Source organism: Muntiacus reevesi, chromosome 21, assembly GCF_963930625.1.
Source record: "Muntiacus reevesi chromosome 21, mMunRee1.1, whole genome shotgun sequence".
In the NCBI taxonomy this organism is placed as follows: domain Eukaryota; kingdom Metazoa; phylum Chordata; class Mammalia; order Artiodactyla; family Cervidae; genus Muntiacus; species Muntiacus reevesi.
The window spans coordinates 20,842,185-20,868,995 of record NC_089269.1 but is presented as its reverse complement, the minus strand read 5'-3'; the positions used below and the strand labels follow the sequence as shown (position 1 = coordinate 20,868,995).

Below are 26,811 nucleotides of genomic sequence, written 5' to 3'. Positions count from 1 at the left end.
TTAAATTTTTGTTTGCTTTTGATTGGACTGGGTCTTCATCGCTGCGTGGGCTTTCTCTAGTTGCGGTGATTGCAGAGAATCACCTTTTAATTGTGATGTGTGGGACTACTCCTGTTGCAGAACATGGGGTTTAGGGTGCGCTGACTTCAGAAGCTGTGGCTCATGGACTCGATAGTTGTTGCTCCTGGACTCTAGAGAACAATCATAATAGTCCTGGTGCAGGGTGCCTAGCTCCTTTGCTCCATGGCTATAGAATCTCCCAGCATCAGAAATTGAACCCATGTCTCCTGCACTGGCCGGCGGACCCTTTACCGCTGAGTTACCTGGGAAGACTCCACCCTTCCTTAGAAGGTCTGCATTGTGGGACGGATATTTCTATGACTGAACTGTTATTCTTTATTCTTCTCGAGCATTAGAGTAAAGGGAACAATGGAAGCTTTGAAGGCAAAACTCATCAATAGTCTCAGCAATAGGTGTTCTCATCAGTACCTAGGGAGTGAATGAGGCCATGTACTGTTGGGAGAGTTAGAGAGATTGGTACTGTGGCATAACTTTACAGAATAAATATCCGAATGCCTACCTCAAGAGTTTGGGTGGATATTAGTAATCATGTGTATATCAAGGTCAAATATTAAATAAACCAGGAGTCTGAGAAAGTTGTGGCAATTCCTTCCAACGCTAATTTATAAATAAGGATTTGTTAAAGATAGATTCTCCTATTAGATATCTACAGAATAAAATAGTGAATTAATAAAAAAATTTTTTAAGTCTGTTGAGCTAAAACAAGTAATAAGACTTTAGAATACAAGATAATAAATATGCAATCATATTTGGTTCCTTTTTTTTTTTTTTTTTTCTAATTAGTTTTCTTGCTGTATTTCTTCTTACCCTAGGAAGAAACTGCTGCACACCTATCTTTAGGGGTAGGAGAAAAACAAACATCTTTTCAGCCTTATAGATTTGGTAGGCAGAACATAGATCTAAGTTTATCTCAGATGAAAAATTTCAACTTTTAACTGAAAGTTAATTGCTTTGAAAGGGGCAGCTCTCCAGATTGAGGCCCTTATTATCCTTGCTGTGGAGTCACACGTGTGGAGTTGCAGTGTTATCTCATGCCTCATGCTATGTTGCTGGCCTGTGACTCCTGCGGTCTGGCTCCTCCTCTTTCTCAGCCTTATCCCAGAGTACCTGTAGATTGGAACCACTTTTTAAATGATCTCCTTTGGTGGCCTGAACAGCAGGGAGGATTTTTATTCTTTTGCAGCAAGAAACTCAATCATTTCTAGGTTCCAATTAGAGAAAGCCTAGGGGTCCTTTTTATTAAGATGAAACACAAATTGTATCAAGACTTGCTAAATCACTTAATATTGTTATGGTGATATTAAGTAGCTTGAGCATTTTAAATACTAATTCAAATATGTGTAGGCTATTTTTAATTGACGCATAAACTCTAACCTCCATTTTGCTAAAATTTCATTTTATGGTGCTAACTTTTTTTTTGCCACCTTGAAGATTTATGATACGGAGTATGATCGAGAATCCTGCAATGTTCGGTGTCAGCAGTAACTTACACTGCTAGAATCTCCTGGAAATATTTCTCCAAGTGTTTGTTCATTTCCTAAAAGAGAGAATTATCTTTTTTAGAAGAAAATTTTTAAATAGTAACAATGAATAATTTTTCTAGATCTTTATTTTATACACTAATTTAAAATATATATCTAAATTTAATTACATATTTACAGGCTTATATGTTTAAGATGTGACTTCAAGCTTACAAATACTAAGAGAGAAAAATTATGACAGTTTGAATTTGGGGAATATAATTTATTTATGGAAATGCATAGGTATGTGTGTACAATTATCAATGTGCTTAAAAATTCCAACTTATTATGAAAACATTGCTTCTTAATATAAAATACTTCTGTTGAGCAGTATTTTAAAGATTAATTTTTTAAAATTCAAATTATCCTTAATATAGCTGTTGTTTTAATGTTGGTCTTATGTGGCTTTGTAGAAAGGACACAGTTTCTAATAATTTGTTATATGCAGTTAGTCATAATTTTATTGTACCAGCTTTTTTCTTCAAAGAATGCTAAGGATGAGAATGGTTCAAGATTATCCCATCCATCAGTTTTAAAATAAGAATTAGTAAACTAAAATAGCAACAGTAAAATGTGGGATATATGAAGAAAGTTGAGAAGTATTAAGGTTTGACTTTTATTAAAGATGCTATCAGAATAAGTTGTCTATATAACTGGATAATGATATAAATTAGTGTATTAGTCTAATGTTTTTGGAGAACAAGTTTTTACTAAAAGACTGAGTGATTTTTTCATCACATTGCTGATCTGCTTATTTTGATACAATTTACAATATTTATTGTTTCACAACTTTTGTCTTTTTGTGAAAGTTAGCAGAAAAAAATATATTCTTCATTCTAGAAAAGTGTTAGGGTCATAGGCACCACTATCAAGACCTATGTCCTATTAATAAATATATTTGCAACAACAAAATATAAGTTCACTTTTTCACCAAAATAAACAAATAATTAAAGCTCTTTTGAAAATAATTTCCAATGGTAAGATAAAATCATGTTTAAAGTTGGAAATTTTGACATAGAATTTGGAAAATATTCATCATGTTGGAATACAAGGGGTAGTGGAAAAAGCATTGACTGTGTAGTCAGACCAGGGTTTGAATGCAAGTCTAATATTCTATATTAGTATCTGTATTACATTTTTTAAAAACCTTATTCTTACGAGGATTATAGAAACTACGTAAAGCAACTAGGATAACTACCATTATCAAACACAGTGATAGATACTAATAACTATTCCTATTATTAGTAATTATATAAGATTGAAATCTCTGAAGACAGGAATTCATGGTTCATTTGTCCTTTCGTCCCTAAAAGCAGGTTTTGAGAATTCTTTGCAAGTATTTGATTAATGGAGAACTGCCCGTTTCTATGAGCTCAGGTTTTTTAGATTCCCCACATAAATGAAGTCATAATGAAGTAGCTGTCTTTCTCTGTCTGACTTTTTCACTTAGCATAGTGCCCTCAAGTCTCATCCATGTTGTTACAAGTGTCGGGATTTCTTTCTTTATGAATGACTGAATAATATTCCATTACATTTGTAATTTATTTTCTTTCTTTCTGTAGCTACTCAAGTATCTTTTATTCTGCACTTAGGGGCCTCCCTGTCTCCTGTAATTTCTTTATTCATTCATTTGTCAGTGGATAGTTAGGTTGGGTCTATGACTTGGCGATTGTGAATAGTGCTAAAATGAATATGAGTACAGATACCTCTTTAAAATAGTGATTTCTTTTCCTTTGGATATATACCATAAAGTAGAATCACTGGATCATATGGTAGTTCTATCTTTAATTTTTTGATGAATCTCCTGTGTTGCTTAGTTGCTAAGTATGTCCATCTTCTTTTGCAACCACGTGGACTGTAGCCCGCCAGGCTCCTCCCTACCTGGGATTTCCCAGGCAAGAATACTGGAGTGGTTTGCCACTTCCTTCTCCAGGAGATCTTTTTGACCCAGGGACTGAACCCACATCTCCTGTGTTGGTAGGCAGATTCTTTACCACTGAACCTCCAGGGAAGCCCTTGAGGAATCACCTTACTATTTTTTATGGTGGTCGCACCAACTTATATTCCCACTAATGATGTAGGAGGATTTCCTTTTCCCATATCCTCCTCAACAGTTATTATTTCTTGTCTTTATGAAGATAGCCATTCTAGTAGATGTAAGTGTTATCTCATTCAGGCTTTGATTTGCATTTCCCTGGTTATTAATGATGATGCACACTTCTTCATGTACCTGTTGTCCATTTGTATGTTTTCTTTGGAAAAATATCTTCTGATTCTGTATTTTTAATCAGGTCAATTTTTGCTATTGTGTAAGTTATTTCTTTATTCTGGATATTTACTCTTTATCTTATTTACCTACACATAATATTTGCAAATAACTTCCTTCATTCCATAGGTTGCCTTTTCATTTTTTAACTGGTTTCTTTTGCTATGCTGAAGCTTTTTAATTTAAAGTGTTCCCATATGTTTATTTATTTTTTTTTTTTATTTTAGTTGCCCTTGCTTTTGGTGTTAAATACAAAAAAATCATCCCCAAGGTCAATGTCAAGGACCTTTTTTCCTGTTTTAGGTTTCCAGTTTTACATTCAAGTGCTTAAACACATTTTGAGTTGACTTTTATGTTGTAAAACAGAGGCCCAGTTTTATTATTTTGCATGTGGCTATTCAGTTTTTCCAGCCCCATTTACTGAAGAGACTGCCCTTTTTGCATAGTATATTCCTGCTTCCTTTGTAAAAAATTAAATGACCATATATGTGTCAGTTTATTTTTGAGCTTTCTATTTCATTGATCTATGGGTCTGTATTTTTGCCAGTATCATACTGTTTTAATTACTATATCTTTGAAATATCATTTGAAATCAGGAAGTGTGAAACCTCCAGCTTTTTTCCTCTGTCTCAAGATTACTTGCTTATTTGGGACCTTTTGTTGTTCCATACACATTTTAGGATTGTTTGTCCTTTTTATATGAAAAGTTGCCATTAGAATTTTGATAAAGATTGCATTAAATTTGCAGATTACTTAGGGTATTATGGACTTTTAATATTAATTCTTTCAATCTATGAGCACAGATTAATTTTCCATTTATTTGTCCTCTTCAGTTTCTTTCATTAATGTCTATAGTTTTCAGTGTACAGATCTTTCACTTTCTTTTGTCAGGTTTTTTTGCTAAGTATTTTATTCTTTTTGATGCAATTGTAAAATAGGTTGTTTTCGCAATTTCTGTTTCTGATGTTCCATTGATAGTGTTTATAAATTTAATTGATTTTTGTATATTAATTTTGTATCTTGTAATTTTAAATTCATTTATTAGTTTTAGCAGTTCTTTCAGTGGAATTTTTAGAGTTTCCTATGTTTAGTTGCTAAGTCATGTCTAACTCTTTGTGACCCCATGGACTCTATAGCCCACCAGCCTTCTCTGTCCATGGGATTCTCCAGGCAAGAATACTGGAGTGGGTTGCATTTCCTTCTCCAATATATGTTCTCATGTCATCTGCAAATGAAGACAGTTTTACTTCTTCATTTCCAACTTGGTTGTCTTTTATTTATTTTTCTCCTTAAGTACTCTGGCTAGGAATCCTAGTACAATGTTGAATAAAAGTGGCTGGAGGCAGGGGTGGGGGTAGGGGAAATGGGTGAAGATGGTCAAAAGGTACAAAATTCCAATTATAAGATGTTATCAGGATATAATGTATAGTATGCTGACCATAATTAATAATATTTGGTCATAAAAGCTATTAAGAGAGTAGATCTTAGAAGTTCTCATCAAAAGAAAAAAAATTATAACTATGTAAGGTGATGGGTATTAAGTAAATTTATTGTGGCAATCATGTTGCAACATTTATATATATATCAAATCATTATTCTGTGCACTTTAAACTAGTTTAATGTTATGTGTCAGTTATATCTTAATAAAACTAAGGGGAATAAAATGAGAACTTTCAGGAAAAACAAGCCTCTAGGGAGATGAGAAAACAGGACAGGTAAGAGGGAGAAGTTTCAGGTGGTTTCAGGCAAAGTTGTGCCATTATGGCGGCCCCAGATGCAAAGATATAATTCCAGGTACTTCTTTGGAAGGCTGCTCCAATATCCCCAAAACAGTCTTCCAGAAGCCAGTAGGCAAGAACCATTTAGCCACAGAATCTGGTCCCAGGACCTATGGTCTATTGGTGACTATTATAATGACTCTACTAATTAGTTCCTTAATACATATCTCCTTCATTAAGGAGGAAAAAATTAAATTATAATTGTTATACCTCCACATCTTCTGAGTGAGTGTATTATGGTTCTTTTGGTATCTTCCAGAAGTTAGCAGGGCTTCCCTGGTGGCTCAGATGGTAAGGAATCTGCCTGCAGTGTGGGAGACCTGGGTTCTATCCCTGGGTGGGGAAGATCCCCTGGAGAAGAGCATGGGAACCCACTCCAGTGTTCTTGCCTGGAGAATCCCCATGCACAGAGGAGCCTGGTGGGCCACAGTCCATGGGGTCACAAAGAGGCAACACGACTGAGTGACTAAGCCCAGCACAGCACAGAGATTAGCAAGCACATTGCTATCCACAAAGTGGGTGTTAAATAAAAATTGGTTGATTTATTTGAGTCACACAATATGTAACATTTTGTGTATACATATACATATTTTTTTCTTTATTTTTTTTTTTTGTCTATATGCATGTTTAAATCCAATAGGCCAGAACCTGTTTTGTGGACAAAGGATGGTGGAGAATTACCAGATCCTGACCGAATGGTTGTGAGTGGTAGGGAGCTAAACATTCTTTTCCTCAACAAAACGGATAATGGTACATACCGATGTGAAGCCACAAATACAATTGGCCAAAGCAGTGCAGAGTACGTTCTCATTGTACATGGTGAGTACCTTTTTGACATTATTATACATATAAGAATGAATGACCTGAAAAACTGCTAAAATTTATCAAAACCTTTAGAATAATAAACAAATTTAACAGGTTTTCATTTTCTTTTGGAAGAACTTCTCATAAGTATAAATATCTCTAAGATTCACAATTAATATATTTCAAATCAAAATAATAACATAAAATTAAAACATATATTAGGAAATAAAAACTGTTTTGTAAATGATTTTTTAATTGCAAATATACTGTATATTATTTGATGGTGATTAGTAAATCATATTAATGGTTTTCTTTATGCTTTACAAATAAATGCTTTTAATAATAAATCAGAATCATGAAAGCTTTCCTTAAGTTAATTTTGATAGAATTATCATAAAAGTATATTTTATAGTTACTATTAGTAGTTTTACAAAGAATGATAGTATATCATCAAGATGCAGCAAAGACAGAGGGGTACAGTACTAATGATAATTGAACTAATTTCTTATGCATAATAATTTAAAACACCCACAAACTTTTTTTCCTCCTCTCATTAGTCTCATACTTTGAGTAAATATAGCAAAATGGCAAAAAGACATGCCAGTTCCCAAGATTAGAGAAAATTTCTATTTTCTGTAAACTCCAAAAGTCAGGACAAATGAAGATGAACTTTTATGAAACTGGTAAATATCACAATAAATGAAATTAGTCATATTTCTTTATTTCAAGGCTTCTCAGAGTTTATTTACAGGGTACAATATGAATCGCAAAAAGAGAAAAAAAGCATTATGGAATGTAAGGTTTTTCTCATATATTTCACCAAGAAAACATTTTCTAAGACTAATATGTTCTACATAATATTACAGTATTTGAATGAGTATTGTGTAAAATCTATACAAAGCTGTAATAAATCTAGTGGATCTTAGAAGTTACAGAGTACATTTATTTGAAATGTTACTCATGAATCTAAGTATAAAATAACCGTAAGAAACATGGATTAATTCTATAACTTTCCAAAAAAAGGAATTTGGGGGATAAGGTCTAATTCTTTGTAAAGTGATTTAATTTTAGGGGAAAAATAACCCCGTTTGTTTTTCCAAAGATACTTATGTTGTTATGATACAGGCCAAAATAATATATTAAATCAATTTACAAAACTTCCTTATTTTCAAATTGCTTTAGTGTCTACCATTTCTTAGCTTTTAGCAACAATTTGCTCTTGAAGGTAAACGACTTATGCTGAATAGACTTTCCACATATAAACATCTTGAAAACAGTAGAACTGAGAGAATAATTTATGGTTTCTCATGAATTGTGCACATTTCAGTTTTGGGGAAAGATCAGCATGATCAAGTTAGACTGATAAATTGGAATTAAATGTGGTAACCCCCTGCCAGGCTCACTACCAGAGAGAATATAACAACCTTGAGTGTGTCAAGAAGATAAGTTAGATCCTTAGAGCAGGATCCAGGAGTCACTTACAGTTCATGCTGATCTGGATGTTTAGATACTACAGTCATGGAAGTGAAGTCTGATTCACCCTCAACTTTAAGTGCTTATCTCACCTAACAATTTTTGGGAAAGTGGAGGCACGTTTCATAGCATGTCACATTGTGTCGAAAGCAATATGACATAAAAATATAGACAATTAGAAGGGAAGTGACAGAAGAAATAATATACTTTGATGAAAAATATGTCATTCATTTTTTTAAAGTAATTCAAGTGGGGGAAGTTCACGTTTTCTCAGTGTTTGCAAGCTAGCCAACAGTATGATTTCCTAAAGAGCTAGGCCAGCTTTAGGTAGTTGGCAGTTGACATATTTCTCATAAATATTTCTCTGAGCACTTCATAAGAAGTCATTTTTGGTTTTGCTTTTTGAACTACAGTTCATGAAAAGCACCCCATAGATTAGTGCTATTCACGCTGCGAGATAAATGCTGTGAAGTTCAACACTGGTTTACCTAGGATTATTGACACGTGTAATGAGAGGCTCCATGAAACAGTGAAACCATAATACACTGTGTTTTAAAAGGGCTCCAGTTGGGTTCATTACAAAATAAAGTTTTGTTGTTTTTTTTCTCTCCTTTGCACACAGGGTATAATGTTTCATTAGTCACTGGTTGTATAAATATAAAAAGCTACTCCCTTCTATTAATGGTTTGGCTGTTTCAAAACCCGATTAAATGATGAAATTTGAGTGGCATTTCGATCTATAATGAATGCTGTATGCATTTCGGAATGGAGTGATAAGTGATCGTTTGTGAGAACTTTACCCTTTTATCTTTTACACCAAGTTTGATTTTGCATTAGCTGTGATAATTTAATATAACTCTAGCACAGAAGGGCCTTTCATGAGCTGAGACCATCTTTGACTCTACCACAGTTACCTAAGTTCTATTGATTCTTAACTTGATGGAGGTCGGAGCACTTTGCTGTGAAATCATCTGCTATCTAGATGACATCCTAATAGATTTTATTCTTTGGGTGTCAGTGCAAGAGCATTATTTAAATGTTTTCACATTTAATTGTTAACAGCACTGACATTTTGTGCCACCAACACTGGAGGGTCCCCACCCCCCTCACTCCTTATAATGACCCCTTTGGAAATTAAAGCATTAGAGCTACAGACAGTAATTTGAAACTACCAGTCTGAATCTCATTCTCAGTGAAAGGCCTAACAAAATTCAGTATACAAATACCTGTGAGATAAAACATGACACTTTTGAAACATTTGTACTGTAGAGATTCCATTAGGAAAAAAAATAGCACTTTTCATTAACAAGCTCAGCAGTGGAAACATTAATCTGTTAAATTGCTGGTCATTGTTATACTATTAATTCCTGTGACCACAATAGTTTTGTGTTTTCTGCTTCTATGTAAAAATATTGAAGTTAGTCTCATATTGTTATTATTATCATACTACTTATTTCTTTTGAATAGTTAATTACTCCCATATTAATGGTCCCATATTAATGGTATGCTCTTCTATTGCTGTTCTTGCTACTTGAAGAATTCAGATCAACAGAAATATTCCTTCATTAACCAAATACATATATAACATTTATCCACCGAGTGCGAATTCACTATAGGAGCAAAAGTGTATAGCATTCAAGGACCTTAAACATGGAAAATAAGCATTCAAGTAAGTATAGTACAAAAATGAAAGAGCTCTAGGAGGATGAATATACCATAGTGTAAATGTCAGGGTTTGTGACAACATGGTCCAAGTGTCTGGAATTAAAAAAAAAAAAAGTAACATGGTACTCCTGGATTATTCATAAGCAAATGACATACATCATAAATAGAAGTGTCCACCAGTGCCAGGTACATAGATATAATAAGTCAAAATAATAATAATAATAATAAATCAGAGTTTTACTATTATAATATTACTAGTGGAACCAGAAATCAAATTGCCAACATCCACTGGATCATAGAAAAAGCAAGAGAATTACAGAAAAACATCTACTTCTGCTTTGTTGATTACCCCAAAGCCTTTGAGTGTGTAGATCACAACAAACTGTGTGTGGAAAATTCTTCAAGAGATGGGAATACCAGACCACCTTACCTGCCTCCTGAGAAATCTGTATGCAGGTCAAGGAGCAACAGTTAGAACCAGACATGGAACAACATACTGGTTCCAAATCGGGAAAGGAATACATCGAGGCTGTATATTGTCACCTTGTTTATTTAACTTATATGCAGAGTACATCATGAGAAATACCAGACTGATTGAAGCCCCGACTGGAATCAAGATTGCCAGGAGGAATATTAATAACCTCAGATATGTAAATGACACCGCCCTTATGGCAGAAAGTGAAAGGAACTGAAGAGCCTCTTGATGAAAGTGAAAGAGGAGAGTGAAAGAGGAGTGTGGCTTAAAACTCAACATTCAGAAAACTAAGATCATGCCATCTTGTCCCATCACTTCATGGCAAATAGATGGGGAAATCATGGAAACAATGACCAAATTTATTTTGGGGGGGGGGCTCCAAAATCCCTGCAGATGGTGACTGCAGCCATGAAATTAAAAGACACTTGCTCCTTGGAAGAAAAGCTATGACCAACCTAGGCAGCATATTAAAATGCAGAGACATTACTTTGCTGAAAAAGGTCCATCTAGTCAAGGCTATGGTTTTTCCAGTAGTCATGTCTGGATATGAGACTTGGACTATAAATAAAGCTGAGCACTGAAGAATCGATGCTTTTGAACTGTGGTGTTGGAGAAGACTCTTGAGAGTCCCTTGGACTGCAAGGAGATCTAACCAGTCCATCCTAAAGGAAATCAGTCCTGAATATTCGTTAGAAGAACTGATACTGAAGCTGAAACTCCAATACTTTGGCCACCTGATGTGAAGAACTGACTCACTGGAAAAGACCCTGATGCTGGGAAAGATTGAAGGCAGGAGGAGAAGGGGATGACAGAGGATGAGATGGTTGGATGGCATCACCGACTCGATGGACATGAGTTTGAGTAGACTCTGGGAGTTGGTGATGGACAGAGAGGCCTGGTGTGCTACAGCCCATGGGGTTGCAAAGAGTCAGACACGAATGAGCAACTGAACTGATTGCCTGACCGAGGAGTCTTATGGTACCAAAGGCAATCTCAATCCAATCCTCTGGTATAAAATTTACCCAAGAGTTGTATAGTTTACCATCCATTATCTTCCTTGAGTGGTACCCAGAGCATAAATTAAATTATCTCTATTAAAGAATGAGGAAATTCTATATTTTTAATAACTAAACAATAGAGAAGATCATGAAAATACCAACACTACAGCAAATTGGTAATTTAGAGAGAGCAAAGTGCAAGTTATAATTACTCTTATTCCTCTGATGCAAGATCAAATTCAGAAAGTATAGATAAAATATTCTCTCCCCAAAGAGAGACTATCCAAGATCTGCATCTTTTTTTATAGATACAGAGATCATAGAAGATACCTATTCATCATATAAAGAATGGCTGCCGAGAATTGCAGTTGATCTGATACCAGTCTTATTTTGTGCTTGGGAGCAATTTAAATTCTCGTATTTATTTGTCACCCACTGATTAAAAAATATTCTTTTGGAAGTGTCAGAAATATGCAGTACCTGGAACAGTTTGAAAGAATATCTATGAAGAGTGAAAAACACAAATGACCACATTCTTCCAAGTCCTAAACTTCTTCCTCCTTAACTATTCCAATGCCTTTGACCTCCCTTCACATTCATGCTAGAGAAATGCATAACCAACATTTTAGAATACAAATGGAAGATGGGCAGAGATGCTGGAACTCTTTTACCATCATCTCTAGTCTCAAAACCCTTCCCAGAATTCGGAAGAAATACAGTAATATAAGTAGAAAAAAAAATGAGTGACTTATTTCTTCTTCTACCTGTAGCTGCACTGTGGCAGGCCCACACTGTAGAGGGGAGTAACAGGGATTCCAGTTTGAGTTTCAGTGGAGAACTCACTCCACCTGGGACCCAACTCAATGCTGTCTCATATGGTCATGGCAGAGTTGAGATGCACTATTCCAGAACATTTTTCATGATATTCCCCATCTGTCTTTGAATTTACTTTTCACATTACCATAGTCACCCTTATGTGAAATTTAAAACCATTTTGCCATTATTTTTATTCCATTGATTCATTGTTTATTGACTTATATAAATAAGCTTTTATAACACTTCATTACTTCTTCATTACCTTAACTCTCGCTATTCTTATTTTGAGTAAAATTGCCCACCTTTCACCTTTCCACATTTTTAGTTTTCTCTATATGTACGTATTTTGCTTTTTCTTGCAAATTTCATCTTTATGACAAGTAAAACTCTCCATAACTAGCATTATTATCATAGTAGAAAATGAAATAGTGTAAAAAGCTTGTTTATGTAATCTCAACCAGTTTACTGACAGTTGCTGACTTTGTATCCCTAAAACATCACTCGACAGTTACAGTTTGTTTTATATGTTTGTTCATGTATCTATTGAAATAAATACTGGTGAAAAGTGTGATATTGATTTTTGTTTGTTTCCAGGATAATTTACCTCAGAATAACACATATATAGAATAAGATCTATCACATTTTATGGTCAGCTAGTAAGAACAATTATAACAAAGTGTTTCAAGTTTTTAATTTTTAGAGTAAGAGAGAATATTACTGCTAGAAATATCTATGTGTTTTGGTTTAGTGAAGGGCATCAAGCTATTAAATATGCCTTTCCAACTTTAAAAAATCAATACAACTGCTATTTTCCTTTCACTCTGCTTTTATTGTTAATAATAAATGTCAGAAATGCAGAGAGACAGAAAGCTGTACACCAAGATATTGCAGATTTTTGCATCAAGACAAACTTTGAAGCTGTGTTGTTTATTTAGGTATCTGTTTCTTTCATAGACTATAGGTAAATGCAAGTTCACTTCTCATTTTAGGTGTTAATTCTTCCTTTCAGCCAGTTTGCTTATCATGGGAGAGAGACAAATTGAGTCATGGAGCATGGCCTTTCTTTCACTTTAACAAACATTTTCAAGCCATCTGTTATCTCCTTCAAATATTAAAAAAAAAAAAAGTGCAAAGTATATATTCAATTGCTTAAGAGTTATTAGTGCCTGATCCTAAAGTTAGCAAAATAAATAATACATATATAGATGCATGCAGTACTAATTATAAAACAGATTAGGATTACTATAAAGTAATATCTGAAATTTGTTTTTAAATTTGTTTTACTCTAGAACTGAGCAAGTATGCATACTTTCCTAGTCTTATGCTTCACATATCCCCGCTATGATTATCAATGTTTTGAGAGCTAATAAGAACTCTCATCAATTAAAATTAAAATGCACCTCAGTTCTTCATAGTAAATATGTAGCTAGACTAAAAAGTCGGCAGTCACACCTACATTTACTGTTAAAATGACAAAATAATACAAAAAATTTAGAAACATTGAGAATCTGCACAATTTTTTTTTTTAAACTTAACTGTGCTGTTAGGAAAGGTGATACAGATCAGAAAGAAAGTAAGAGAGTGAATCTTTGAGCTCAGATGAGTGGGTGGGGAGCAGGAAAGAGAAGACTGGATTATGGACAGATGTACAGCCTAGCAAACATTCTAAAGGGATTCAGCTAAAATCTGTTTCCTCATATGGAAACAGACCTGCCAGTTGGTAAATTAGTTCTGTGTGCTCGTAATGAGCATTTTCCTTTGGAGAGGTTTTCTTTAGAAGCATTGATGAAAAAATATACAGTGTAGGAAGCAAAGGGTAGAAAAAGACATCCATATGGAACAACAAACAGTGCACTAATGGAAGAGCGCTGTGGTTGATGCTCTCATCTTCAGTTGAGAGTTTCCAGACAGTAAACTAGTCGGATGACTATTAAAACAGTACCTTCTTTAATCGCTGAGATAAAGCATAGCATCTCTGGACATGAAACAGCAGGAAGAGCTGTGATGCCTGTGGGAAAGGCGTACCTCTGACTGGATGAATATGCTGTTGAACTCTACAGAGAGACGCGGAATGGGATCAAATAGTGGAGGCAGGGGCACTGCTTTCATTATAAAGCTTTTTGAAAGGTGGATTTGTGCAGGCGTACTCAACATGGAGCTGAGGCTACATTCCATCTCTTTAAGATGAACATAAAGTGAGCAAAGTTTCACTTTCCAAGATAAAAATTCATTCAGAGATACCACTCTGCAGTATCAATAAATGTGTCTGTGGTACCTAGATGGGTCAATGACTAAACTGTCCATGAGGAAAACCCTCATTCCTGTCTGAAGGGATGAAAGACTTCACTACCCAACAAATGCAACATTTAAAATATTTTCTCTTGCACTCTTTATATATGATCTTTTCTGTCGATTGCAGTACGGTAAGCAGAACAGAAGGATTATACCTGTGGTATTTAGGCTTTCTAGATTTTTTTATGTGCAAAAAAGCCTAGATTATAGCTTTATAAAATGTATAGAACTCTTCTCCCTGAGTATATATGCATTCATTCATTAGCAAATTCAAGCAGTATTTGATAGTCCACGGGGAAAATTTTTGGCATTCCTTTTTAGAAGCAATGGCATTTAAACTAGAGGAAGCTATTACATAAAACCTGCTTTGTAGCTTCTTACAAAAATGTAGTTTTGACAAATATTGTAAAAACAGATCATGTACTTATTACAGAATCTAAGAATTATCCTGTAATTTTCTCTGCCTCTCTTTCCAATTCATCAGTATATCCTGCTAACACTATTTCCTGACCATCTTCTGAGTATGTCTCTCCTTTCCACCATCCTCTCTCACCTAGACTATTGAAACATTGCTAATGGGTTCCTTGCTTCCCCTTCTCCAGTCTCATTCCCACATGGATGCAATATGTAAATATTTTATATGCATAGTCTTCAGTCTTACCCTGTTTAAATTTTGCCAAAAGCATTTCATCACACTTAGTATAAAACCCAAATATTATAGCTTATCAGTCCCTGATACTTCTTATTGCTGTTCAGTCGCTAAGTCGTATCTGACTCTTTGTGACCCCATGGACTGCAGCACACCACGCTACCCTGTCCTTCACTGTCTCCAGGAGCTTGCTCAAATTCATGTCCATTGAGTTGATGATGCTGTTGTAACCATCTCATCCTCTGCGGCCGCCTTCCCCTTTCGCCTTCAATCCTTCCTATCATCAGGATCTTTTTCAATGAGTCAGCTCTTTTCATCAGGTGGCAAAAGTATTGGGGTTTCAGCTTCAGCATCGGTCCTTTCAATGAATATTCAGGGTTGATTTCCTTTAGAATTGACTGATTTGATCTCCTTACTGTCCAAGGGACTCTCAAGAATCTTCCCCAACACCACATTCAAAAGCATCAGTTTTCGGTGCTCAGCCTTCTTTATGGTCCAACTATCACATCCGTACATGACTGCTAGAAAAACCATATCTTTGATTAGATGGACCTTTGCTGGCAAAGTGATGTCTCTGATTTTTAAGAACTGTCAAGGTTTTTCACAGCTTTCCTTCCAAGAAGCATGAGTCTTTTAATTTCATCACGGCAGTCACCATCTGCAGTGATTTTGAAGCTGAGGAAAATAAAATGTGTCACTGCTTCAGCTTTTTCCCCTTCCATTTGCCATAAAATGATGGGACCACTTGCCATGAACCAGTTGTCATGATCTTGGATTTTTGAATGTTGAGTTTCAGGCCAGTTTTTTCACTCTCTTCTTTCACCTTTATCAAGAGTCTCTTTAGTTCCTCTTTACTTTCTACCTTAAGTGGTATCATCTACATATCTGAGGCTGTTGATATTTCTTCTGGCAATCTTGATTCCAGCTTGTGATTACATACATGAAAAAGTTTCTATTACTAATATACTTGCACAAAAATTATCTGTAAATAACTCTTTTTGGTGTTGTTAAATTATAGGATAACTGTATAATAATAATATTTTTGAAACATTCCCCAAATCTCCTTTAATTTTCATTTAAATAAGCTTCTATATTGCAATATTAAATATTATACTTGAATGCAGTTTATTCAGTTCAATTCAGTCACTCAGTCATGTCCAACTCTTTGCAGCCCGATGAACCACAGCACGCCAGGCCTCCCTGTCCTACACCAACTGCTGCAGTTCACCCAAACACTTGTCTGTTGAGTCGGTGATACCATCCAACCATCTCATCCTCTGTCGTCTGCTTCTCCTCCTGTCCTCAATCTTTCCCAGCATCAGGGTCTTTTCAAATAAGTCAGTTCTTCCCATCAGGTGGCCAAAGTATTGGAGTTTCAGCTTCAATATCAGTCCTTCCAATGAACACCCAGGACTGATCTCCTTTAGGATGGACTGGTTGGATCTCCTTGCAGTCCAAGGGACTCTCAAGAGTCTTCTCCAACACCACAGTTCAAAAGCATCAATTCTTAGGCACTCAGTTTTCTTTATAGTCTAACTCTCACATCCATACATGACTACTAGAAAAACTATGGCCTTGACTAGACAAACCTTTGTTGTCAAAGTAATATCTCTGCTTTTTAATATGCCACCTACGTTGGTCATAACTTTCCTTCCAAGGAGTAAACGTCTTTTAATTTCATGGCTGCAGTCACCATCTGCAGTGATCTTGGAGCCCAGAAAAACAAAACCAGCCACTGTTTCCACTGTTTTCCCATCTATTTGCCATGAAGTGATGGGACCGGATGCCGTGATCTTAGTTTTCTGAATGTTGAGCTTTAAGCCATTTTTTTTACTCTCCTCTTTCACTTTCATCAAGAGGCCCTTTAGTTTTCTTCACTTTCTGCCATAAGGGCAGTGTCATCTGCATATCTGAGGTTATTAATATTTCTCCTGGCAATCTTGATTCCAGCTTGTGCCTCTTCCAGGCCAGCATTTCTCATGATGTACTCTGCGTTTAAGTTAAATAAGCAGGGTGACAATGTAGAGCCTTGATGTACTCCTTTTCTTATTTGGAACCAGTCTGTTGTTCCATCTCCAGTTCTAACTGCTGCTTCCTGACCTGCATACAGGTTTCTCGAGGGGCAGGTCAGATGGTATGGTATTTCCATCTCTTTCAGAATTTCCCACAGTTTATTGTGATCCACACAGTCAAAGGCTTTGGCATAGTCAATAAGGCAGAAATAGATGTTTTTCTGGAACTCTCTTGCTTCTTCGATGATCCAGCGGATGTTGGCAATTTGATCTCTGGTTCCTCTGCCTTTTCTAAATCCAGCTTGAACATCTGTAAGTTCAAGGTTCACGTATTGCTGAAGCCCAGCTTGGAGAATTTTGAGCATTGCTTTGCTAGCATGTGAGATGAGTGCAATTATGCAATAGTTTGAGCATCTTTGGCATTACCTTTCTTTGGGATTGGAATGAAAACTGACCTTTTCCAGTCCTGTGGCCACTGCTGAGTTTTCCAACTCATTCATTTTATTACCTGTAAGCATTGATCAGATAACAAACATGTATGTGAAAATTAGAATTCACCAAAATGAATGCTGTGTAATAAACTCCAATTTCATGACAGCATTTTTCAACTTATACAAGTTGGTAACATAGGAGAGTAGCACAGTTTAGTTATGCCCTCAGGATATTTGGTTCAGGACCCAGAACCCCTAGTTATTCTTCCATGGAATCTGTGTATTAAATAGGAAGAGGAATCAAGATAAAGTTAGAAATGTTTCTACATGGTGAGAAATATATATAGTAACATATGGGGATGTGTGTTTGTGTGTGTGTTAGTCACTCAGTCTGACTCTTTATGACCCCATGGACTGTAGTCTGCCAGTCTCCGCTGTCCATGGGATTCCACAGGCAAGAATACTGGTGTGGGTTGTCATTTCCTTTTTCAAGGGATCTTCCTGACCCAGGGATCAAACCTGGGTCTCCTGCATTGCAGGCAGATTCTTTGCCATCTGAGCTAACAGAGGTTCAGCTCTCTCTCTGTATGTATATATTTATAAACACATACATATATAATATATATAGCTTAGCATGAGTTACAGAAATACTTTGCATAATAGCAAATAAACATTTCAAAAATAGGACCAAGCAGAGAAAGTTTGAGATATTTTAGTCATAAGCATGATATATTTAAATATGAGAGTCTTGATATGAAGCGTGATTTTTGTCTCCTGAAAGTTAAGTTATATTAGCATTTCTTAGTATTCCATTCATGTTGTCATTAATTTTTCAAAGCCCACATAAGATTATCTTGAAGTTGGGAGAGATATGATTTATGATATGAAGCATTATATAAGTTTACTTCCTTGCATTTTAAAATCTGTACCATCTTTAGAGAGTGAATGAATCTCCTAAAGTCATACAAAGGTTTTTCACAGCTACAAAATTTCCTGAGTGAAGATGTTTGCCTTTAGAAAATCAACTGTTACTCATCACTAATAAAGAAACTTGGTCCAAAATGGACCAAGAAACTTGGTCCAGATCTGAACTGTGTTTTTTTGGATGAATAAGCATGGGTGCAAAGGGGATTAAATTATAGGCAAAATGTCTCTATTATTTTATCACAGAACCTAAATGAAAAATCAAAATATCTTGATTTTTCAAGCACTACTTTTTTACTACATCACACCACTCCTTTTTGTATATTTATATTTGATTTAAGCTTTTTCTTTTAATGGGAAGCATTAGAAATACTTAATACTTAAAAAGTATTTGATCAAATCATCTGATTTACTTTTTGGTAAAGTAATTTTCCTTGAGAAGGAAATGGCAACCCACTCCAGTATTCTTGCCTGAAAGATCCCATGGACAAAGGAGCCTGGGGGGCCACAGTTCATGAGGCCACAAAGAGTTGAACACAACTCAGCGACTGAGCACAAAGTACTTTTAGGAAAGAACTCCCAGTACGGAAATAGGTGGGCCTAAATAATATAGAATCATACATTTCAAAGGAATTTTCCCCCATTTTAAATTTCTCTTTCCTTTGTCAGCTTGAAATTTAAAAGAGTATTTTTAAAGAAAAGAGCATACATTTTTTTCAATAACAGACTGATATTATTCATCACCTTTTCTCGTAATTACATAAGACTGTTGGTTGCCACCTATAGTTTAAAATTGCAGTAGTTTTCATTTTTCAAGAACAGCCTTTTTTTTTTTTTAATTGTATAAGGATTTCATTCAGTGTGTGAAGCCAGTTGAAGCTATCAGAGGAATGAAAAGGGATGCATTCAAATCTAATTTTTGAAAGGGTTCCTTTTTATGAAGCAGATGAGGTTACCATATGGCTCTGGAGGCAAGCTCTGGCTTGTTGAGGCCTTGTCAACCTGGAGATTGTCATTTAAGTAAAAGCCTTGGTGCTGTTATCCATTCTTATGCTATAATCCAAATAGGCTGTTACAAGTAGCTGAACATAATGGGAACAGATAAATGTCCTCTGCACAGGCAAAAAAATCAAATACAGTAAACTTTTCCTCTTACAGTTGCTTCCAATGGCACTGTAATTATTGATAAAGTTAAAGATGCCTTATTATTTTTAAAATTAGGGAATGTGAATAATTTTCTATCAGAAAGCTACTTCTTAAATCAATATGTCGAATTCTGGTTAACAATATTCCACTAATAGTCCTTCGTATCTCCAATAATAAACCTTGGTTTGGATTTTCTCTTGATTATCCCAGGACCACCTAGGGGAGTTAGTGACAGAAAGTGGAAAGGAAGTAGACGCATGAGTCCAGACTAAATGGTAACAGTTTTTCTCCCTATTGAATACTGGTCCTTGGAGAGGAAACAAACAGCTTGGGCTTCTGGGACTCTTTAGACTTAATTTTGCTTCGAAAATCCAATCTGAATGGGCCAGAATGCCATTTTTAAAAAGAGAAACTGCCACAAAACAAAACAGGTTGACAAGTTAGAAATTATCGTACACTGCATTTGTAGAGAACAGAATATACCTTTAACCTGAAAAGCTCGTTATTGGAAAAAAGGTGCTGTAATACTCTGGAGTTTATTGTATACAGTGCTTGTTGGAAGTGATTTCATTTTGACAAGGTTATACAGGATCTGTTGTGCTCTAATAAGCTCCAATAACAAAATATAGTTGCGTTTTTTGAATTCTTTCATTAGGATGTGAAAAAGGGCTCTTTTTCTATTATTTTGAATTGAGTGTGATGATTTAGAGCTCTGACACTTTTAAAAACATTGAAAAATTGCCTTTGGAATATAATATTCTTCAGTATGCTGCATTTAAATCTTTTAGACTGGATGATTCTTAGCAGAAATTCCTAAAAATTACTTCATGAATGGTAAAAGGAGGAGGAAGGATAATTTTTTGCAGAGATCAACCATGTATAAGGTGCAATTACTGATCCATGTCTTTAAAATTGATGCCATTTCCTATGTACTGATAACATTGCTATTACCACCAAAAGATGCATTATTTATAAATTATCAGTCAAACTCAAAGCCTAGAGCTGAGTACCCTAAGGAGTCACAAGGGTACCATGGATTTGATACCTATTTCCTCTGTTATCTTATCATCTTTTATATTCATGAAAAAAAAACAAACTAGTAATGCATTAATTGCCAAGTAAATGTGATAGCTTCCCAGATTTCAACCACTAATTTCATGAAGAGCTATAGTATGTATTCTGTTTACTGTGAACTTTATTATTAAGAGGATAGTTGAGTGTATTAGTGACTATGTTAATTTAAAAAAAAAATTAAAAATTTTACCTTAAGGCTACTCATGTATTTTGATAGATATTTTCCACTGAAGGAAAGATAGAGAGAGCAATATAGCCAGTGAAAGGCACATAACTCTGGGTGGGATCACAATAGTGTGGTCATGAATGTAAACAACATTGTTATGGCAATACATCAGGCTCCTCTGTGCATGGGTTCTCCAGGCAAGAATACTGGAGTGGGTTGCCATGCCCTCCTCCAAGGGATCTTCCCAACCCAGGGATCGAACCCAGGTCTCCCTCATTGCAGGCAGATTCTTCACCATTTGAGCCACAGGGAAGCCCTTAATTTTATGGTAGAGGGGTATAGGTAACAAAATGCAGGAACACTAGATAAACTCAGAAAGCATGAAAAGTGTTCAGAAAAAGGAAATCAGTTGGAGTTTAGTTGATCAAGGAAGTCTTTACAGAGCAAGTAGGAATAAGGCTGAAAGTTCAGGGTAGCATTTTACTAGGCACATCAAAAAAGGGGAGGCTACTTTAAGATGAGACTGGGTGATACCGATGGGTTGGATCAGAGTAAATTTGTACCAAGGCAAAGTTATATTTTTTTAAAAGAAAGAACATGATGATTTCTAAAGATTGAGCTTACAGTTTATTAGAAACATAGGTCCATAAATATATGTGTCATGGTAATATGGAAAATAAGCATGTGTAGAGGTGAATGTCAAGTGCTTGAAAGTGCTTGAGGGAAGGAATTAAACACGAAAGAGAAAACTAATGTGAAACAGAATGTAACTCCGAAAACATGCAACAAATAGAACAGAAAGAGCTGAGTCTAAAACTTGGGGAAGTCACTTGTGTCAGGGAAGATGTCTTGTGTTCCAGTCTTTGGCTTTTCTGTTTAAGCTAACTGGCATTATAAGAAATAAAGAAAAGAAGCCAGGCATACATGCGCTGAAGACTTCTAGCCCCTGTTGTTCCAGAAAACTTGAACAGTGAGGCAACTCAAGTGGGTATAGTTTGGAGCTCAGATGAGAGTCACAGAGGTTAAGCAGGAGACACGATGGACCGATGAACTGTGATAGCAAAGTTTAGCCATGGTCCCTGGGAACACAGATTTTGCTTTCCTGATTCAATAGCTTTGTTGTATGAGTAGAAATTGTGTTTCTGCAAGTGAATAGGTTCTTATAGAAGTAACCCACAGTATTTATACTGCATTAATTTGTACTCAACATTCACTCACATGAATAACTTTTGCAGCCTACTCAGATTTTGTCTTCATAATATACAATTGCACAATTGACTAGATTTGGGGTTTTATCTGACATTACTGAAATATTCCTGAATTTTCCTAATATGTTAGGGTAACACTTTATATATGTTACAAGTAAGATGAAAATTGTAATTTATTTTAACTTACCTCTTATGTGTAGGTAAAACTATAGGTTGGACCTTTATTTTTCTCAGCTCCCCATCAATACAAATTCTCAAATTTTTTCTTTAAAGGAAATCCCTGAGTTTATTATGGCTACTATAGTTTTCTAAAACAATAACATTTTATTAATAAATAATAAATAATGAATCTTGGATCTCTATGAATTCATTTAAATATCTTATTTAAACCACAAAACTATTTTAGCAAGTTTTACCCATGTTAGTATATAGTAGGAGAAGGCAATGGCAACACACTCCAGTACTCTTGCCTGGAGAATCTCATGGACGGAGGAGCCTAGTAGGCTGCAGTCCATGGGGTCGCCAAGAGTCAGACACTACTGAACGACTTCACCTTCACTTTACACTTTCATGCACTGGAGAAGGGAATGGCAACCCACTCCAGTGTTCTTGCCTGGAGAATCCCAGGGACGGGGGAACCTGGTGGGCTGCCGTCTATGGGGTCGCACAGAGTCAGACACAACTGAAGCGACTTAGCAGCAGCAGCAGCAGCAGTATATAGTAAATGAGTAGCTCCCTAAAATTTAATCTGCTAGGAAAGGATTTAAACACATAATCACAATTTTAGAGAAATTGGTGTTACACATTTGTATATATTGTGATAACAATTTTTAACAACTTGAAGATACTGTTGTTTCACATTCAAATTTCTTACTAGCTAGAAGATGTTTTGTTATTTATGATTTTGAAGAACTTTATTGAAATTTCTCTTTTTGGTTTTAAATTTTACCTATATACTAATTTCTCTGATCAGATCTAAAATAAGCAAAATCTTAATTATTTTCACTTTGTTCATTTCTAAAAATACCTTTTTACATACACTACATTTTTTATCAGTTGTTAGCTTCATCATTTATATGTTAATATCTAGAAAATATATTATATAATACAGTAAATTTGTAAATTATAAATGCTGAACTTCTTAACTTAGCCACTATTTTTTTTCAGGCAAATTCAACAGTATTTAATTAGATTAACATGCTCTCCAAGGAAAATGACAATGAAAAATTTGAACCAGTCTTTATATTGTAGAAAACAGAGATGAAATATCATTTAGTTAATTGGTTGATCTATTAGATAGCTGCCATTTCTTAATGTTAATATCCACAAATTATATACTATTGATTTTTTTTGTTTTTCATTTATAGCTATTTTTGTATCCATTTAAGTACCCTTTAATCATAGGATGTGAACATGTAAGGCAAAATCTTCTAAATTGATGTCATATTTAGTAGATTACTTATAATATTAATATGACTGCAGATTATGTGGCTTTATGAACAGAATTAATAAATTGATGTTGAACCAGGATTAAGTTACTTTTATTGTATATGTGCACATTTTTAATTCTTCTGCATATGAATCAGTGTATTTTTATTCTACACATTGTATTTTATTCAACAAGGAGAGAGAAGAAATGAATGTGTTGTAAAAAAGGAGGCAATGATCTGCTTTTTATATCCTGTGCTATATTTGATTGAGTATGCTTTATGTTAATAGCATAATGGCTTTAACACATACAAGATTCTAGATACCTCAAAAATAAGGTAAATGACTATTACTTGTGTTTCCAATTTTGTATTTCCTTAAGGAAATATAGCTTCACTCTCATTATCAATGTTTAAATAAAAGGCCAAAACCTTTAAAATAATTGCTGAATGATGCCACATGTTGGTGCTCACTTGTAGGGGTAAAAACTAGAGAGGCAGATGTTTGGACTTAGTAAGACAGCTCAGAATTTCACTAATTTCTGCTTTGACAAGAGTTACAGTCAGGTAGGTAAAATAAATCATCTTGAGATGGAAATGTTAGAGAAATTTGTCTCTCCAATATACTTATATATTTAAGAAAATTATCTCTATAATATGGCATGTGTATGTGTAATTTTCAAGGCAAGGAAACTATCTCAAAATCTTCTCACCCATTAAGTGGGGATAGAAACAGATAACTCACAATTTTGCTGTGATCATTTACCGCTGATCACAATGAGTTACTCAGTGGTCTTTCCTAGGCTTTCACCCTTTCTTGGAAAGTCTCAAATCAGGTGAAAATGGAGGGAGTTCCCAAGGAGATGTGGAGTGCAAGAATCTCAGGTCAGGCTCACACAGCTTTCAGAGTAGCAGAATATGTAGACAAAGACTCAGTCTGTTTTGTGTTTATTGTTGTGGTTGCTTAGTCACTAAGTCTTGTCAGACTCTTTGCAGCCCCATGGACTATAACTCACCAGGCACCTCTGTGGAATTTTCCAGGGGAGAGCTGTGGAGTGGATTGCCATTTTCTTCTCCAGGGGATCTTTTGGACCCAGGAATCAAACCTGCATCTCCTGCATTGGCAGGTGGATTCTTTACCACTGAGTCACCAGGGAAGTCCTCATTTTGTTAGCAAGGGTATTTACTGAAAGGAGTTTCAGGTTGTAGTCTTGAAAATATATGCTTCAGGAAATAACAAGTTTCTGTATGTAGTAAGGACAGAGAACTTTTTGTGATCAGTAGCAATGAACTTAGTTCAGTTCAGTCACTCAGTCGTGTCTGACCATTTGTGACCCCATGAACCGCAGCACACCAGGCCTTTCTGTCCATCACCAACTCCCGGAGTCCACACAAACCCATCTCCATTGAGTCGGTGATGCCATCCAGCCATCTCATCCTCTGTCGTCCCCTTCTCCTCCTGCCCTCAATCCTTCCCAGCATCAGGGTCTTTTAAAATGAGTCAGCTCTTTGTATCAGGTGGCCAAAGTATTGGAGTTTCAGCTTCAATATCAGTCCTTCCAGTGAACACCCAGGACTGATCTCCTTTAGGATGGACTGGTTGGATCTCCTTGCAGTCCAAGGGACTCTCAAGTGTCTTCTCCAACACCACAGTTCAAAAGCATCAATTCTTCTGCACTCAGCTTTCTTTATAGTCCAACTCTCACATCCATACATGACTACTGGAAAAACCATAGCCTTGACTAGACGGACCTTTGTTGGCCAAGTAATGTCTCTGTTTTTCAATATGCTGTCTAGGTTGGTCATAACTTTCCTTCCAAGGAGTAAGCATCTTTTAATTTCATGTCTGCAATCATCATCTGTAGTGATTTTGGAGCCCAGAAAAACAAAGTCAGCCACTGTTTCCACTGTTTCCCCATCTATTTGTCATGAAGTGATGGGACTGGATGCCATGATCTTAGTTTTCTGAATGTTGAGCTTTAAGTCAATTTTTTCACTTTCCTCTTTCACTTTCCTCAAGAGGCTCCTTAGTTCTTCTTCACTTTCTGCAATAAGGGTGGTTTTTTCTACACATCTGAGGTTACTGATATTTCTCCCAGCAATCTTGATTCCAGCTTGTGCTTCTTCCAGGCCAGCGTTTTTCATGATGTACTCTGCATATAAGTTAAATAAGCAGAGTGACAATATACAGCCTTGATGTACTCTTTTTCCTATTTGGAACCAGTTTGTTGTTCCATGACCAGTTCTAACTGTTGCTTCCTGACCTGCATACAGGTTTCTCAAGAGGCAGGTCAGGTGGTCTGGTATTCCCATCTCTTTCAGAATTTTCCACAGTTTATTGTGATCCACACAGTCAAAGCCTTTGGCATAGCCAATAAAGCAGAAATAGATGTTTTTCTGGAACTCTCTTGCTTTTTTGATGATCCAGCAGATGTTGGCAATTTGATCTCTGGTTCCTCTGCCTTTTCTAAAACAAGCTTGAATATCTGGAAGTTCACGGTTCACGTATTGCTGAAGCCTGGCTTGGAGAATTTTAAGCATCACTTTACTAGCATGTGAGATGAGTGCAGTTGTGCAGTAGTTGGATCGTTCTTTGGCATTGCCTTTCTTTGGGTAATGAAATATTTTAGTTTTATATCAACTAGTCAAAAAATTGACTTTTCTATATCCCCTAAAATATATTATATGCTTATAATGCTATGAACAAATTTATTTAGTAAATTTTTATTGACCTTCTAAATTGTGCTATGTACCAACAAAAAAGCAGGCAGAATTCATCCATTCAAAGCTTCATTGCCAAGTGGTGAAACTGAGTAAAATCATAGCAATAGAGTTTAGGTACAAGAAATATCACTCTATTCTCTTGGTCTTTCTGAGAATTCCAACTAATTCCAGCTAATCTTACATGGTTGAGTTGTAATTGATTCTGATTACTCTCCTGGCATTGAATATTAAGATTAAATATTTGCTATTTCACAATAAAGTTGAAATAATTGAATGAACAGTGTGGTGAGAAGAAAGAATAGAATAAAGAATCCCTCAGTTTTTTGTTTTTTTGTTTTTGTTTTTTTTTTTTCAAAAACAAAAATGTTTCCAAACCTGTAAGCTGAAATAATGTTACTAGTGATTAAAAATATGTAAGAGTGTCTGGGAGCGATTTGTTATTTGACAAGTCATTTTCTTGACCCAGCTGTCATATCAGTCAAGGTGCTTCCCATCAAGTGCTTTCAGCCACTTTCTTTTTAGGGGCATATGAAGTCAAGGGGAGAAGATGAGAGAAAATGATGATGATCAGATAAGCAAGAGCCAGATTGTGAGTCAATAATGACTAGTGGGGGACATTGTAAAAGACTCTAGGACAGGTCTCTTAAAGTAAATTAGCAATTATGAAAACTACCCACTGTTTTTATATTTTTTGAATATTAACATGGGGGTGGAAGCCCCTATATATCATGCATCTTCACATGGAAAAAAGAATATAGCTTGGTTTATAGAAGAATGTTCATGAAAATATGTAGATTGTCTCCAAAGCAAATCAGAGTTAGTTATTGCCCATCTTTGTTGATACACAATAAGGTAAAGAAATCTAAACAATGTGAGATTTTT

At 35.5% G+C, this 26,811-nt stretch overlaps 1 protein-coding gene across 2 annotated transcripts in view; it reads left to right on the top strand.

Moving 5' to 3' along the window:
* Window positions 1–26,811, top strand: part of CADM2 (cell adhesion molecule 2) — a 368,057-nt gene that overhangs the window by 262,308 nt on the left and 78,938 nt on the right. For both annotated transcript variants that reach the window (XM_065913660.1, XM_065913661.1), the window contains one exon: window positions 6,286–6,464. In XM_065913660.1, coding sequence (XP_065769732.1) covers window positions 6,286–6,464 — 179 coding nt within the window. The remainder of the gene's footprint in view (window positions 1–6,285; window positions 6,465–26,811) is intronic.